Consider the following 18,309-nt stretch of genomic DNA (forward strand, 5'->3'; position numbering starts at 1 on the left):
GGGTTAAACACAGTGAGGCTCATAAACAGTAAATTGATTGCACTTGTATTAGTTCAACCACAACCATCTTTCCATGATATCTGTGGTCCAGTCACACAGTCTGGCAGGTGTGTGTATGCTCCAAAAGCACTTGAAGGCCTCAGCTTTTGTCATTGGTTAAATTAGGTAATGATGACTATCTGTTGTTTTTGTATCTCTATATTTACTCCTGTGCTTAAAAATGTCCACAAAGAACTGATGAAAAGAGTGACCTCTACCCAGTCCTCTACCCAGACAAGAAGAGTCAACACCTGTCTACACAAGATTACTGGACCATGTCCACGCTAGACTCTGGACATTATGGAGACCTTCTGGGGCCATGTCTGGACAGTTCAAGACAGTGTTGCTGAGGTATCTCCAGGCAAGGTCAAAGGGTCGGTTGAGACCAGACTTTTTCGGACGTGTGCATCAAGAAGTTGATGGGACTTCTCAGGAGAGAGGCAACACAACATCATGGATAATGGGTTTGTCCCACTGGAGGATGAAGACACTGACGTCCCGTGCAGCAGCAAGATGAAATTCATTGTCTGGTGCACACAGAAGAACCTGCAGAAATGCAAAGAAAGGTTGTCAACATGCTGCAGCTTTAAAGCAGGAAGCAGGTGTTTGAACCACACACAGGGTCTTCGAGTTGACTGGAGGAGCTGGCTTTACCATCCAAAACCTGACCAGAGGCACAGGGTAAGGAGACACCATTCTATTCCATGAGAGTCTCTACCCCACAGGAGAAAGTCCTGTCTGACAACAGCCACTTCCAGACAGAAACTGACACTTGTCACTACACTGTAAAACCACATAATTTGGGACTGGATGATGTTTTCATTTAATACATTGCAGAGAAAACAGAAGCATATTGGAAGTGTTTTCATGATAATTCTCTGGAATGAAAAATACTTTTCTTCAGTCAAGATACAAGTAAGTTATATTAAATTCTTGTGGATGAACAGGAAACCAATTGTTCGGCCTAAGGCTCTCACTCATGGTGCAGCTCTACAAAAATACAAAAACAAACACAAAAAGGCCAATAAACATTGCCATACACACATTAAGTCAAAATTAACACTAACACCACAACCCCGCTGAACCCCTGCACATAAAAAGAACACATTTTCAACAACATGCCCAATACCCACAATGCAATGCGGTGATAAAAAGGTGTGGTCATGACTAATTGATTTAAATCCATTCAACTTAAACTGTTTTTGTACTTTGGACTATGTCTACAAATTAGTAGAATATACTTAACATTTTATAGTAATGTAATAAAACTTAAATAATTTAAGTACGTTGTAATTAAAGCATTTTAGTAAATACTAAGTCCGGGCTTACAGTGTAAAATCCTGAATGAAGAGACCAGAGGGCTCCTCTATTGGAACACAATGAGGAAGTTCCTTCAGAGGAATACTAGATCCTCATTTTCAGAGTATTCTCGTGTCCTGTACAGTCAATAGAAGACACATTCCCCCCAAACCTTGTGTAATTTCTCCTCAGACAAAGTGACAACTTTCTCTGTTCTGCTCTTTTCATCCAGATCCTTCAGTGCCCTCTTCTGTCTGGACCTGGAAACTCCAGGAGCCCTGAGGACGTTGGATGGATTTTGCAGTAAAACCTCTGCCGCCAGCTCCACCAGATAGGCAGATGCATTCCCTCCAGATCCTGTATCTGAAGCAGACAGTTCACTGAACCTGTGCTTCCACCTGTCGAAGGCTGTCTCAGTCCTGTCCTCTCACAGGAAGTGGACCATAGGACACTGTCTAGTCATCGGGACATTGGACTCATGCTGGAATTATTAAAATTTCACTATCAAAGTCTACCCAGTATTATATAATTACATTTTTTCTACTGAAGGTGGTTACACTTTCAATGAAATGATAAATGAATGTTTCATTCCACTTAGTAATTTATCAAAACTCCCTTTAGTTCAGGGGTCAGTATCCCCTGGATCCTGGACCTGATATGACTCTTCAGCTTCTCTCCAGTGGCTCTGTGATGCTTTGTCAAAACCCATAGAAACAGAAGGAATTATTTATTTTTTTTCTAATATTTTGCTATTATTGCTGTTGGCATAAACCTATTCATCCATTATCCAACTGTGACAATGCGCAGCCTTTACACAGAATATCAGACATTTATTATTATTATTTATTTACATTTAAGCAACTAAAATGTATTTCATACTCTACATTAATATCTGGTCGTTTTTTTTTTTTTTTTTGTTTGGTTGCAGGCAAGTTCGCCCCTGCATTTTTTAAATGTTATTTTATTTTATTTGTTTATTTATTTTTTTAAAATTGATTTATTTCGAATATGGATATGATACAAGCTTCCTGATTACTACTATTTGACTTCTTTACACAACATAATATAGAAATGAAAATTCAAGGAAGCATAAAATAATGCAAAAGAAAAAGAAAAAAAAGAAAGAAAAAAAAGTCACTTTCGAAAAGGAGAGGAAGAATAGCTTATTAGCTCTCACCCCTTTATCTGAACCAACAAAATATACATCTATACATACATACATATACACAGAAAAACATGCATACATATATACATACGCATATACATATATTATTACTTTTCTTTTATTTGTATGTGTTGCAGCTTAGGTTGGTTCAACTGATAATTCCCAGACTTTTGTTTGTTGGTATTCAATAAAATTTTTGCACAATAAAGACTAGACCTCTTATCTTTGAGTGTATTTTGTCCCAACAGTGGTTAAGCCTCAGGACTGAATTGTTTGAAGTGCCACATTAGTCAGGAAAATGAATAGCTGGTTTCTCATAAGTGACTGAGGGAAATAAAATAAAAAATAAATAAATAAATCAACATGGGATGCAATGCCTTCATAGTCCAATAGATGGCGGAGTCTGTCCAGTTTCTACCAGTGACACAGGCCTGTACCCTTGAACTAGGCCTCTGTGTGGACACTGTTTACCACACCGTCATTTCCTGACAGCACATGAACTGAAATACTAAATGAAATATTAGAATATATATTTGCACATTATATAACACAAGAACATATTTAAACTGTTCAGTACTACTGGGGGTTTCAGCTAATATGGCATCCTCAGATACTATTAGACAAACTGTAAAAGGCTTTATCTGCTGTGAATCACCACAGCCGCTTAAACTCTGCTTAACTGTTTTCTGGTGACTTGAATAATAAGCTATAAACAGGAGACAAAGGGAGTGTGTGTGTATGAAAGAGGGGAGGGGAGGGGAGGGGGGGATCCCTCCATCCTTCCTGATGGGAGGTTTGAGATGCGCTGCGCAGACCCGTCCGCTACCGACGCATCTTCCTGGCCTGCCCCCCTCCCTCTCCCTCTCTCTCTCTCTCTCTCCCCCCTCTCCTCTCCTCCTCTCTCCCTCTCCCTGTCTCACAGTCTCTCTTTCCTCCGTCTCTGTCTGCCACTAGCCTACCTGCAAACCCAGTGCACAAAGCCGATCACAAATTCTGGCGTGTCGGCTGGGCCCTGTGCGCTACTATGCTGCGGTAGAAAGGCCGCTGTTTTGCGGTGTTTCCAGGGGATGTAGACAGGGACACAGCCGGGCACCGCTCTCCCCGTCGGACCGCGCCGTGTCTGCTCTGCTCTGCCCAGCCCGCTGCATCGCTGAGCGGCCTGCGAAGCACACAAGATGTCGACCAGAACGCCATTGCCCACGGTCAACGAGCGTGATACCGAGAACGTAAGTACCATTTGGCAGGCGGCACCGGCGGATCTGAGGACGGAGGAGCCGAACAAGGCTGGCTGTTTGTGGGTCTGGTGGTGCAGGTTTAGGGCAGGCGCCTTTTTGGCTCCAGTGTTGCAGAGCTCGTGGACCAATGAGCTGTCTTGGCTTTTTTTTTTTTTTCTCCTTCCCTCTGACGGGAATAAAAGCATGGAACCCGGAATATCCTAGAATAAAGAGCCGTGCTAGGTGCAGTTGGCCTGTGTTGTCCCAGTTTCTGTACACAATACCACTAGCCTAAACAACGCATTGCGTCACTACTGTCTTTAACGGTACATACGAAGGGAATGTTGGGAAATAAAGCCTGATGTGGGTGGGCAAGAGAAAATGGTGTAGCTCCACTGGTGTAGCTGGGGGTATTTTCTAGCCCACAACGTCAATATTTAGGGAGGGTGGGGGAGGATAATGCCCTACTTTTCAATGCTGATTTTGTAGCATCGCAATGTGACATCCATCACCTATTGGGCCTGGTTGTAACTGCACGCGCTCAGTGTTAAAGAGGAGGAAGTGGAGGTGGAGGAGGAGGAGGTGTTCAGCATTCAGTTGATGAGCCGCAACACAGATATTATTAATAACATGGAAGAAATGTCTTAAGCCGCGTGGAGCTTCTGGTTCACCGTGTGGAGGAATGTTTATGAACGAGCACGCTGCGCGCGCATGCCCACGCACACGCAGTCTAATAAAAATCCCCCTGTGAACATGGTCCAGATGAGGACTGCTGTATGTATGCTGACAGGCTCTGACATATCTGGGTTTCGTCTGATTTTCCTGGAAACAAGACGAGGCACGGGCTTAAAAACCTCTGTATTTTATTGTGTTTCATGCAGAAACGCAAAGCTGGAAGCGTGAAGCGGTTAAGTAAATACACAGGAGACACCATTTCCCATAAGGCATTGGGCTGTAGTAAATGTATAAACGAGTTGTAATTACAAAAACTGGTTTAAATGTACTTTGTCATCTTCGTTTTGTTATCTTAAAGCTTATCCTAGTCATAAAACCTGCATACTTTCGTATTCAAAAGCTATTTTTTTGTCTTGCATTTTATGTTTACAAAGTTAGATAACTTAATGTATAGTCAACTTTACATGAGCATGGTTATATCAGCCTGTGCCAGAGTTCAGTAATGTATTAGCCTTGTGCAGTGCTAATGTAGCTGTCTGATAGGCCTAATAGACGTAGAGGGAGACTGCTAGGCGACTATTAAAGCACTGCCTCAGCAGCCCTGGCAGTAGCCAGCCAGCCTAGCATGTCTATATTCCACTCCAGCATGCACCCCCAGGGCCCACTAGCAGCTGAACTGCATTGCATAATCGCTTATTACTCACAGAGACAAATAGCTTTTAGTTCAGCAAAGGAGAAGCTCTCCTGGCTTTCTAATTTTTATGTCCGTGTGTCTGGGTCCAGCTTCCTTGAAGACATAAAAAAAAAAGAAAATCAGTGTGTTTTTTGTGTTTGCATTTAGTCATGTGTTAACGGATTGGAGAGTGGAACAAACTTTGTGTATTATTCAAGCACTGGCACTCAGAATGACCTGCCTTTCCAGATTCCCCTCTTTTAATTTAACAGAGTTTAGAGCCAGGTCAAGTGTGTGTTCTGCATACAGATAGATAATCCAGCAATAGGATGCATTTCTGCCCAAAGGTGTTTGAAAGAAGGAAAGTCACTTGAATGCGAACATTGACCTGCTGCTGAACAGAAAAATAACTCCATTATCACAGAGATCTAAGAGCATTTGGCGCATTAGACACAATGTTGTTACATTTTAGCAGCAGTTAATGAAAAACTCCCTTTATCTCAGTGCCAAACACACAGTGAGGGCTCTATGAATCCTGCAGTGTAGTTCTCCCTCTGACAGGATGGAGGCTAGCTGAGGTGATGCGCACCCTGCAGGGTGTAGCATTTCTCCAGTGAAACGGGAGCAGTGGAGGCTGGGTAACCAGACTAAAGCTTTATTCTCTGTCTGGGTGTGGTGCTCAGGAGCAGAGGATCATGGGATCTCTGACCTGGACTGACATAAGCAGCTGTTGTAGAGCAGAGGAAAAAGACCAGCAGACACTGTGTGTAGCCTGTGCCAGCGCTGTACTTACAGAAAGCTGTTCCTAATTCACCTTCACACGTCACATCACAGGAGCACCAGTTATCAAACTTAACCACTAAGACAGGAACTAGTTCTGCAACGCAAGTAAATGCTTCATGTTTTGTAGATTTTCTCAAAGAAAATAAAGGCGCTAACTCTTTTGTCATCCAGTGTGTCATGTGGCTGATAAGGTCTTTAGGTTAGGAGGTTAAGGTGTCAGGGTGGGACAGGGGGAACTGTCTCCCATACAGTTTCTCACTGGACTGTATGCACATAACAGTGCACATTCAGCCATTATGTTTAGATGTTTGGAAACTCCTTAGATTGAAAATGTAACGAATGAGTTAATCTTTGAATATCCCAACTTTGGCACAATATAGCTTCACTGCAGCACTTTGCTGCATTGTTGATAGGTGAGCAGTCAATGTATCGTGAGCTTATGCTCAGGAGAATTTACTGAATGTGCCAAACAGCCACAGAGGATCTGAGAATCTTGCTAGACCAGCAGCAACGCTGACCACATCAGTTGTCTTATTAAAATTAATCTTCATTTAAAGGATTCAGTGTTGTTTAGTACAATGTTGACATCACTCTTTAAATGTGTTCCTGCTCTGTGGGTGAGTAAAGGTGTAGCTCTGTTTATCTTGTGTGATCATGAGGCTGCTAAAACTGCTTTGTGTACAATTGATAATGTAACTTTAAAAAAAAAATGCACCAGGTTTTAAGGTACAATTATCATATTCAACCAAAATTGTTATTGATATAACTGAAATGAACTCACTATTAAATTAGAGAGTGAATTAAATTACAATGCCATTAATGAGAAGTGAATCATTTTGGGAAATTCATGGCAATACTCAGCCCTAGTGAAGGGTCATGTAAGAAATGAGGATGTTTCTGATCTCTGATTGTATTGCTTTCCTTCAGCATTCCTCGGTAGATGGCTTTGCAGACCCTCCTGTCCCGCCAACAAAATCTGCAAGTCGCCACAGCCTGCCACGATGCCGCAACTCTTTCACTTCTACCGAGGAGCATCCCCACATTGGCAACTACCGCCTCCTCAAGACTATTGGGAAGGGGAATTTCGCCAAAGTCAAGCTGGCACGACATGTCCTGACTGGACGGGAGGTAAGATGTTTTTTTTTTGTTGGTATATACAGTGTTTTTTTCCCACTATTTTAAAAGCTGGTAGTTAATAAGATAAAATAAGATAAGATACGACTTTATTTATCTCACCATGACGAAATTTCACAGTTAACAGCAGCAACATACAACAAGCAATCACAGAGAGAAAGAAAAACCACACGAGTGAAAATGAAAAATATAAAGTATAAAATATTGTAAAAGTGTGTGGTTATTCTGTCCGGTAACTTCAACCAACATTTCCTTCTGGTATTACATTTTTTGGATTCTGAGTTGTTCTGAAAGACTTGACCACATTAGTTCTTGTAGCTGGGTGAAGAGTACGCTCTCTCTCTCTCACACACACACTAAAACACCCTGTAGACCTGTCAGAGTGATAGACGTCCAGCTTTGGTGTGTCTGTAATTAAAGTTCCTATTTCCCTAAGGAGAAAACAATGACCTGTGATCTGCTCGCTGTCTTTCACTCAGCAGGACTCAGCGCTCACACTGACAGCTCTGATGCACCTCCAGTATCATCCTTTGTTTGTTTGTTCGTTACCTCTTGGTTACACAGAACACGTAACATGTGGATTGATCAAGTTTAAACTGTTGCAACGTTAAGCTTCCTCTGTAATCAATGAAACTGGCTACACCTGCAAATAGGGTGTATGCGTAACAGAGATCTGCTATGCAAATGTAATTTTTTAAACTACACTCTATGGGGCAATTTGCCAGACCCAGCTGGCAGATGCTCAGTAACATTATCCTATACATATTCTACTGTAGTCGGTAGATGTTAGTTGTCACATATTACACAAATGTTTGCCTGAATCACACAAAACTATGGTGTATGTGTGCTGCAGGTAGAGACAGTTAAAAGACAGGTTTCACAGTATGTTCACTCCACATACGGCCGGCATACATTACTTACACTGTGTAGCCAACTTCCATCCCATAAAAATTTAACAAAGACAGGCCTTTGCAATTACTACATACCTGCCTCACTACACTCACTATATCATTGCAGTTATTTTTGTTATGTTGCAGAATCATGATAACTGTCTCCATTTAGTTGGATGATAACAGCTGTTGGAGGCATTTTCTCATCTTTGAAATTGCTAAGGAGATTGATTGTTCCAAGTGTGAGGACTTGACAGATATTGAATAGTAACCACTGGATCATTTTTCTGTAATTGCCAGATTTAAATGACAGGAGGGAAGTGGCAAGTTTCAACTGTAGATTTGACCAGCGCACTTTTAATGAGCTCACATCTCACTGTGGTCCCTTCTTTCTAAGGCCCAAAGGTATTTTATCATGTATAATTCAGTAATACAATTGGTTTTTTTTCTCCATTGTTTTTATTGTAATTTTTTGTTTTTCATTCAACAAAACCATGCCTTTAAAAGACTAGACACAAAACAAAACATACGTGACAGCTCTTACAGGAGAAATAAAATAAGAAAAATGAAACAAACTTTATAAAAAGCACAAAAACATAGCTTAATACAAAAGGTGGAAGGTCAGACTTACATTGTACGGGAGTCACATTTAAGAGTATCATTTAAGTCAGGGATGTCAAACTCATTTTAGTTCAGGGGCCACATTAAGCCCAACTTGATCTCAAGTGGGCCGGACCAGTAAAATAATAACAGTGAAAAAAGTTAAATTATATTATGATCAGGTTTACATCTACAAAGTTTCCTTAAAAATCTGAATAACATGAACAACTTGAATTGTCTTAAGAAAAACAAGTGCAATTTAAACAATATTCTTCCACCGTCTATCAGTTTATCATTTACACATGTGCATTACAATCGCACAAAACATTTAGTAACAGGCAGAATATTGGTAAAATTGCATTTACTGTTCTTAAGACATTTCCATTTGTTCATATTTTTTCAGGTTATTCACATTTTTTGTAAAAGTATGGTTTGGTAATGTAACATTTTCATGTAATTTTACTTTTTTACACCAAAAAAACCCAGAAAATTTGGGGTTGTCATTATTTATAGGTTATTATGATAATATTTTACTGGTTCTGACCCACTTGAAATCTAATTGGACTGTATGTGTCTGTATGTGGAACCTGAATTAAAATGATTTTGACACTATTGATTGTTAATGTCCTCAGTGTAATTTTTGTATTTCACAGATTCATCCCGCGGGCCGGATTGGACCCTTTGGCGGGCCAGATTTGGCCCCCGGGCCGCATGTTTGACACCTGTGACTTAAGTGCACAACAGTCCTTTTAATAGGGTAGTAGAGAGGTCCAGTCCAATATAGTCCAAAAATGGGCGCCATACTCTGTAGAACTGATCTACACTGTTATGTATGATATCGATAAGATATTCTAGGGGGATCAGTTCAAAAATAATTTTACGCCAACCACAGACAGAAGGAATCTTGTCGCTAACCCACTGCAAAAAAATATTTTTCCTTGCTGCAAATGTTAGAATATTATACAGTCTTTTGCCGGCTGCTGTTTTCACATATTTACTTGGAAGACCCAGGATCAGGGACAGTAATAGACTTGTTATATTGATGTTGTCTACCTACATCTTCCCTGTGTACAGGGTGGGGAAGCAAAAGTTACAATGAACATTTAGCTGTTTTTTCTCAGCAGGCACTACGTCAATTGTTTTGAAACCAAACATATATTGATGTCATAATCATACCTAACACTATTATCCATACCTTTTCAGAAACTTTTGCCCATATGAGTAATCAGGAAAGCAAACGTCAAAGAGTGTGTGATTTGCTGAATGCACTCGTCACACCAAAGGAGATTTCAAAAATAGTTGGAGTGTCCATAAAGACTGTTTATAATGTAAAGAAGAGAATGACTATGAGCAAAACTATTACGAGAAAGTCTAGAAGGTACTGTTAAAGAAGAATGGGAGAAGTTGTCACCCGAATATTTGAGGAACACTTGCGCAAGTTTCAGGAAGCGTGTGAAGGCAGTTATTGAGAAAGAAGGAGGACACATAGAATAAAAAACATTTTCTATTATGTAAATTTTCTTGTGGCAAATAAATTCTCATGACTTTCAATAAACTAATTGGTCATACACTGTCTTTCAATCCCTGCCTCAAAATATTGTAAATTTTGCTTCCCCACCCTGTAGTATCTTCTATGTCTGTGTTCTGGTGTTCACAGCCAAAAAATAATTCTTTTTCATCATTAGATGAACTGGATTTGTATAAATATACTACCGTTGGGCTGATACAATTATGGGAAGAGGCTACTAAACTGTCAATTGCAGTTTTTGTACTTGGCACCGAATCCCGATCTAAAATGTCATTGTTGTTGACAGTACTAGAAAAAGTTGTCTCCTGCTTTATTTCTGGCTATGCTTTTGCTCTGATTTTGAGATTTGTGCTTTTACCATATTAGACAAAGAGGAGAGGAGGTGTGTGCTGCTTATAGTAATGATATAATGAAAGTTACATTTCTTTACAACCTGGATGATCGGAGTCTTTGGGAACCAGAGTGATAAACAGAATTGTACACAAAACACTCTACCTCCAAATGAGCACCCCCTCAACCAACACTAGGATGTGTAAATAGAAAGTATGTTAACCAAGGTCAGTATATAAAATGAGTTACAGTATCGTATTTATAGGTAAGTTAATATTATATATGCTGAGTATTCTTTCCTAGGCCTCTAGTGCCTCTTTTCTATAGGTTACTCTTAAATCTATATGTTGATTACATTCTTTTTTTTTTAACACTGTTTCTTTTTTTAAGAACATGTAGCAGATATGGATGTACAGAAGGAAGACAAAAAGAAAAATAAAGAAATACAAATGTCAAAAGAAAAAGAACATAGTGGATTGCCATGTCTCTACAGTTTGCTCCAGTGTTGTTATCAATAAGATCGTCCTTAGCCTGTCGTATAAACAGACTATTTCTCCCACTTTTCTCAACATTGTTCTTCTTGAGTCCTTATCTTATTGGTCAACAGTTCCATTACATATATCTCACTCACAATTTTTTTTGCCATTCTTGTTGCTACTATTAAAGCCACTGATTTGTGCTGAGATAATGGGAGAATACTTTTTTTTTTTTTATCAATGGAAAAACACATTACAAAAGCAAAGTCCTGTTTCATGAAACTGGGGTTAAGGCAGAAATCATGTCTAAAAACATCTGCAAATATAGCTAAGACTATCACCATTGCAAAAAACCACTATAAGTAAATGGGAAAATAAGTATAGCATTGAAGGTATCTGTGTCCTCTGAGGTCCAGTTTGATCCACCCAGTGTGTCCTTTGCTGCTAATGTTAAACAGGCATATTGGGTATGCGGCCCACTCATTGCATAGAAGGTCAGGCTCTGCTTTGTGTGCCTTTGCTGGCTCATCAGAATGCAAAGACATGATCAGAATGAGAGGGGGAGAACAGGTGGAAAGAACATAACCTACTAAACCCCATGTTCTCTTCGTGTGTGTGTGTGTGCGTGTGTGTGTGTGTGTGTGGTAATTCGGATTTTGCTCACAGCTAAAACATTTAAAAAGGGAGAAAAAAAACAAGATGTGGGATTGAAAGGGAAGTGAAACAGAACAGCAGTCACCTCCATGTGGTAGAGTGTCCTCTATCTGCTGAAGTGGGTGATTACAGTATGTGTTTGGGCTTTTGGATACACACATACACCGACACACACACACCCACACACACCCATACACACACATACACACACACACACACACACACACACACACACACACACACACACACACTCTGCTCAGTGATGGAAACACTTGCCATATGGCCTCATCTGCTAAAAACTAGTGCTGGGCCAGGATTTTTTATTTATTTATTTATTTTTCAGTTTACAGAATTGTCTGGTTTAATTAATTGATTCTTAAAAAACTATTGTTAAACATTTATGTAGTTGGTGGAAATTCATTTTCATGTTTGAATTAGGGATGCAAATTATCGATTACTCCATTAATCATTAGTTGGTTGACCTTACCGATCGATTAACAATTAATTGATAAGTGGCGATTTTCCTGAGAACCTGAATTTCTCTTTCAATAGGGTCTATAAAAATAAAGCTAAATATTGTTTATATACTTCATGAAAAAAGCATGTCATATTCCGTAATGATTGATTTATTGTACCATTGGGGATACAGTACAGACAATGACATTATGGAGTATAACATAATAAATTCTGCAGAGAAATTCAATAAAATAAATGGATCTGAAGAGGAGCAGTTTAGAAGAAATGGAATTTTTTGACTTTGCATCACTGACATGATGGAGCGAGATTTCAGCGGAGATGCTGTTCTTATCGACAAATAATTGATAATCGGTTAATTGTTTGCATCCCTAGTTTGAATAGTTTGTTGTAATGGATGAAAGGTTGATAAGTTAAATCATTTGGTATGTTACGGTTTGATCCATGTAATTATAATCCAATTTTTACAGGAAAAAGTAAAGTGTTACAGATGTAGAAAATTAACAGTAATTATAAGGTGACATATTCTTATCTTGTCAGCCTTGTGTATCATCTCACATTTCAATTTTACTAAAGTTATAAAACTGAGAGAACAGATTTCGATAGGTTTTTTATGGTCCCGTGTGTGAGATTCAGGGAGATAAAGGAGGTCTATAATATTCATAATTAGCCTGTTTTTGTGACCTTAGAATGAGCTGTGTCTAAAGAGGCTGAGAACCAGAGCAGACCTCTTTCTCTCTCTCTCTTTTTTTTTTTTTTTTATAACAGGTATCATCCAGTGTTAAAGTGCATTACTATCACCCAGTATGTTAGAATGTGGTCCAGAGTTAGAATTCTTTCACAATGAAGCTCAGTATAGACAAAACAAATACTGGCTCTCACTCATTCACGCTCTAGAGGAGGTTTTGAGGAGTATTCTGTTGGCTGTGACAGTTGTACATTTGTAGAAAAATGTCATAGATGATACATTCGGACAAATGTGGTGGAAATCCAATTTTTTTTCTTTCTTATATGCAACTTAGATCTGTTTTTTTAAGTCAGAAGGAATGTGGACAAATCATATGCAGTTCGATGTTTTCAATTCTGATTTTGTTTCTTCCAAATGTGGACATAAATCAGATACAGACTTTTTTGCTTGCTATTAGGGATGTAAACAATTAATTGACTATCAGTTAAATGTTGATAAGAATTTGCTTGATGAAATTATTAAATGTCAGTTAATTGCCCTTTTCCACGGCGGGAATTGTGGTGTCGAGAGTAGGGGGCGCTACTGCCCAAACTAGGCTTCATTGCTGAAGTTGAATAACAGAGTCACCCTGTCTACACCTGTCCACCTCTGTCCACACCTGTCTACACCTGTCCACATCTGTCCACACCTGTCCACACCTGTCCGAAGGCTGGCCGTTTGTCTGCGCTGCAACACCGTGACTGGGATAGCTGGTCATTGAACTGGATCATGGTGTTGATGAGTTAGAATGGGTTTAGGGACATAGTGGAGCGAAACACAGACCGGCCCATCTGTTTGTGGGAGCGGTGCACCCCCACCTAAATACATGCACAAATGTGGGGTCGGTACTGGACTGGTCCCGGATGGAGCATTTTCCCTGGAGGATGGTCTAGTCCACGGTAATCTAGACTATCTGGTCAGTGAGACAGAAGTTGAAAACATCCTCCAGGCTCCTGATCCGGGCCACAGGTATGTCCCACAGCATCTCCGCTAAAATCTCGCTCCATCATGTCAGTGATGCAATGTCAGAAATGCCCATTTCTTCTAACCTGCCTCTCTTCAGATTCATTTTTTTTTTAGCGAATTTCTCTGCAGAATTTATTTAGTTCCACTCCATAAATGTCATTGCCTGAACTGTATCCAATGGTACAATAAATCAGTCATTAAGGAATATGACATGCTTTTTTTAATGAAGTATATAAACAGTATTTAGCTTTTATTCTTATAGACCCTATCAAAAGAGAAATTCAGGTTCTCAGGAAAATCGCTGCTTATCAATTAATGGTTAATCGATCGATAAGGTCAACCATCTAATAATTAATCGATTAAAACTATACCTACCGATGTGGCATTTCTCACAGCACTTAGTAAAAGTTTGAACATGAACAACCCGCCTCCCTCCAAAGCCCTGCCCCCTTCCCTCTGCCTGAGCTCTGAGGCTCCTCCTCCTCTCTCCTCCTCTCTCCTCCTCTCTCCTCCTCTCTCCTGATGCACGATGGAAACGGAGGAGGAAGCAGAGGCGGAGGTCCGGTCCGTTTTGACGTGTCCGTGGACCCCTCCCTCAGTAATCAGATGCATCATCCACCTGCCGCGGGCCCGCGGCTCCTGTTCCATCAGTAGACCTGGTCTGTGCAGTACTGGGTCAGTGTCTTCACTGCAGTGCCCAGGGGATGGGCGCGCGCACTGTGAATGCGCGGCCTCCGCAAATTTTCCGTGGACATTTGAGGTTTCATAGTCCATACAATTATCATCCTACATCATCTTACATTGTGTGAGACCATGTACATGCACCTGTATGAGTCCCACAGTCATAAAAGCTGAGCTTTATGCAGACCTGTTCAGTCCAGTACAGCTGACTTCTGGACTTTTATCTCCATCCTTCATTCATCAGACTCCCGTTTGTGCCCCTCAGTTGTCGTTTCTGTTCATAAATCCGTTTAATCCCTTCCACATGTGCATGTCAGTTCTATCCATACACATCCTAGACAGTAGACTGTGGTCAGTGACAGGAGGAGCAGCGCCAGTGAAGCGTTGGAGTCAGAGGGACACATATTGGATGTGAGGCGGCGATAATGGATTGGATGCTGGGCGGCCATAATGGATGATTGACAGGAGGCTCAGTCAGGTTCGGCCAATAATTGTATTCGGACCGACTAAAATGATTGGTCAGACTTTTATTAGAAATATATGAGAATTAAACATTTTTGAGTTTCAATACCTGGTGGATTTCTTTTACATTTTAGTTTGACACACACTTATTAGGAGCATTTTAAGATGACAAAAGAAAAGTGTAAAAATGCCACATCATACGGTATAGCTTTAATCAAAAAATATGCATCTCTACTTGCTATACAACCTCCATCTGAACATATCAGAATAACAGGACTCCTGCAACTTTTGCATCACTCTAGACTGGGAATCTCCGACCTTAATTCCTCTGAGAGCAAGTCTAAAAAAAAATGAAAGTACCCTAGAGCTACTCATGTTTTATTTTTATTGATAATGTTTTATTGGGGTTTTTTTGCACAGCTGATTTCAAACCAGCTGAACAAGCTTCTTTTTTGTTTAGAAACATGATGATATTCTGCTATCACACCTAGACTGCTACCAGAAGGAAAGTACCATCAAAAGTTTGGTGAAGTGATCCTTAATGTTACAGTTTTTAAGACTGACATGATCAGACTACAAACAAGACATAATTGTCCTTCATGTTTGTGGGAAAAAAATATATAGTACTACTCCATTTCCCATGAGAATAGTTTATTTTTTAGCAATTGTTGTCAAATCTGGTGTGTGATTGGTGGCCTGCTGACATTGTCTATTGTTTTAACATTACTGACAGCTGACTGGCAAATAATCATTTTGTGTCAGAAGGGGGAGGATGATCTGTGAATTTGACTGGAAATTAATGTAAACAATTTTTATCACGTGACTTTGTATTGGAAAATTTGTGTATTCTTACGAACAGATTCTGAAGCTTCAGATAGGAGATCCCTGCTCCCTGCTCTCACATTCCTATATTTACCTCTTTACTTGTAATGAACTGTCGACAACCTGAAAATTCATTTGTGTTACGCATTCACCTCTTTACACACACCAGGTTACAAAAGTAGCAGTGATTGCTCCACAATTAAAATCCTGACTCTTTCTAGTCATCATCATCATCATCATCTGCTGAAAAATTCCCCTGTATTCACTGCACATCAACCTCCAAATTAAACTTTGCAATTGAATTCAGATTTCTCTGTTAAGCATAAAGACCCAAACATCCATCGGCAACCAAAATCATTCACTGATATAAAATGTTTCATACCTATTGATCCACTAATTCTATCAATCAAGTAAATTATTGGTGTAAAATACAGTTTGTCATCTTTTCATGGTCATCAGATATGACCCATTTGGACGTTCAGAGGCTCCGTAGTTACTGTGGAAACACCATCATCTTCTACAACATTGATTCACCAGTAAAACCCATGGAGTTGGATCAATGATAGTGGATGGAGACACTTATTGTATGTTCAGTTAACAATATATTTTGCAGAATCTTTTCCTTCAGTTTTCTTCATTTTGGATATAATAACGCTCAACTTCAGTCTGAGCTTCAATGAGCATCTAGATAATCAGCACATTAAATCTAGGAAAATACCTGATCTTCACTCAAAAATGCAAAATACATGGGTTAATATTAGAGTAAATGGGGATAAATCACTTAAGAAAGGGTAAAAATAGAGAAAAATTCATTTTGGGAACTGCCACAAAAGCAGCACTGCACTGGGTCTTTATGGGTTAACTTCACGGTTTTCTGCATGTGACGTGTTTGTTATTGTGCTTTTTCTTATGTGAGTTACTTCAGCGCTATAACCGTTCACACAGCACTGTGACAGTGGCCACGTCTTAAAACCACAAGGTGAGCAGCCAAACAATAGAAGCAACCTCTAAGCAATAAATCTTAAGAGAGCATGAGGGCTGGCAGTGTGAATGTAACCTAAGTATTACACATTGAACCTTTAATTGTCTGAGCTCAACCTACACAGGCTCAGTATTTTTCATCTGGTCAAGGGTCAAATATACCTACTTAACAATAAAACCAGTTCCGAACACTAGGGATTTTCAGAGATACCAATAGATATTAGATATATGGAACTTTGGGCGTTAAAATTTTGAATAACTCCAACTTTATGAATATACCTGAGAGTATAGACAGTAAAGAAAGCTGTTTTACTGTAATAATATGTCACATATTGACAAAAATATCAATAATAAGTTCCCATATATAGTAATAAACAAAGGTTCTGTTCTCATTTTAGTGTTGATAGGCTACTATTCATGACATGTCACCTGTCACGCCTGGCTATGGGTGTTTGAGACCACATGGTGATGACTGTAGACAGAGAGTGGGACGGGTGCATCAGAGCCAAAGTAGACCTAAATTAACCCTTTGACGCATGAATTATGAGAACCTCAGTCAAGATTTTTTTCCTGAGTGTTTTTATTCCTCTTTAGGCATGAAAAAAACAATGAGATTGAATTTCTTTTTTTTTAATTAACCTATTTTTTATAGAGTTGCAAAAATGTCCACTCATTTGGACATCGTGCGTTTCATTTTTGAAGCAAAGAAATATCAGAAAGTGTGAAAACTATGAAACAAAAACATTTTTGTTGCAGGTAATCTGATGTTTAGTCACCTTTTATCTTATTCTAATAATAGTTCATACCTCATGGAGATAATATTGAAAAAACTGTTAATTGCAGTCTAATAACAACTTACCATTGATTTACACTCAGCCATGTTAATGCATATCAGGTTTATCAAGAACATAAAGTTACAGTAATGGTATGAATGTCAGTGTGTTATGGGATGGTGCACAAGTGTCCACTGTGTCGGCTGATATGGAACTAAAACAACAAAACTAATGAATATATAGGAGAACAGCTGTAGAATACCTGTCCACTGTAGTGACCACTATGTATGAAAGGGTTAATCACAAATAATCTTATAAAAGCTGAATATCTGGTCTGATAATCGAGTGACCCCTAATGAAGACAATCGGGACCTGCAACTGTTTGGCTTTTTTTGCTCAGTCCCTCCAGCCTTGACTTGACCCATATCACTATTATCTGTCCAATAGTAGTGACTTCTGTTTTCAGATGTGAGATATGTTGCAGTCACCTCACATAGTTCCCCTCTAAGATTATGACCCTGCTGTGCTGTGACCACAGAGGGAAATTAAAGCACAGGAAGTAAAGCACTTCAGCACATAAGTGATGGCATGGCCAAGTTTCCCCCTTCTTGATATCAATGTGAATACACACATGGTTATGTTTTTTATGTGTTTTTCATATTTTTATGTGTATGTGTGTGTGTGTGTGCACGCCACTAGGACCTGCATACGGTGACGAGCATATGGCCCATGTGTTACAAATGCGCTGAATAATTAACAGTGATGCACGTTGCCCTTCTGTCACTGTGGAACTGAATTATTCACCCTCAAATCCATTAGAGAGGGAACACACACACTCACCCACATGCACACGAACACCGGCATCTGATACTCAGACATCCACGCATTCATCACATCAGAACAAAAAGGGAAATACTGCAGGACTGTGGAAATGTCATGTATATTTTTGAGTTGTGCGAAAGG

The 18,309-nt window shown here is 39.6% G+C and overlaps 1 protein-coding gene across 4 annotated transcripts in view; it reads left to right on the forward strand.

Moving 5' to 3' along the window:
- Positions 1 to 3,382: 3,382 nt before the first annotated feature.
- Positions 3,383 to 18,309, forward strand: part of LOC115434001 (serine/threonine-protein kinase MARK1) — a 53,576-nt gene continuing 38,649 nt past the window's right edge. For all 4 annotated transcript variants that reach the window (XM_030155648.1, XM_030155649.1, XM_030155651.1 and 1 more), the window contains exons 1-2: positions 3,383 to 3,729; positions 6,776 to 6,976. In XM_030155648.1, coding sequence (XP_030011508.1) covers positions 3,679 to 3,729; positions 6,776 to 6,976 — 252 coding nt within the window. In that variant the 5' untranslated portion in view covers positions 3,383 to 3,678. The remainder of the gene's footprint in view (positions 3,730 to 6,775; positions 6,977 to 18,309) is intronic.

This window comes from Sphaeramia orbicularis, chromosome 15 (assembly GCF_902148855.1).
Source record: "Sphaeramia orbicularis chromosome 15, fSphaOr1.1, whole genome shotgun sequence".
NCBI classification, from domain to species: Eukaryota; Metazoa; Chordata; class Actinopteri; order Kurtiformes; family Apogonidae; genus Sphaeramia; species Sphaeramia orbicularis.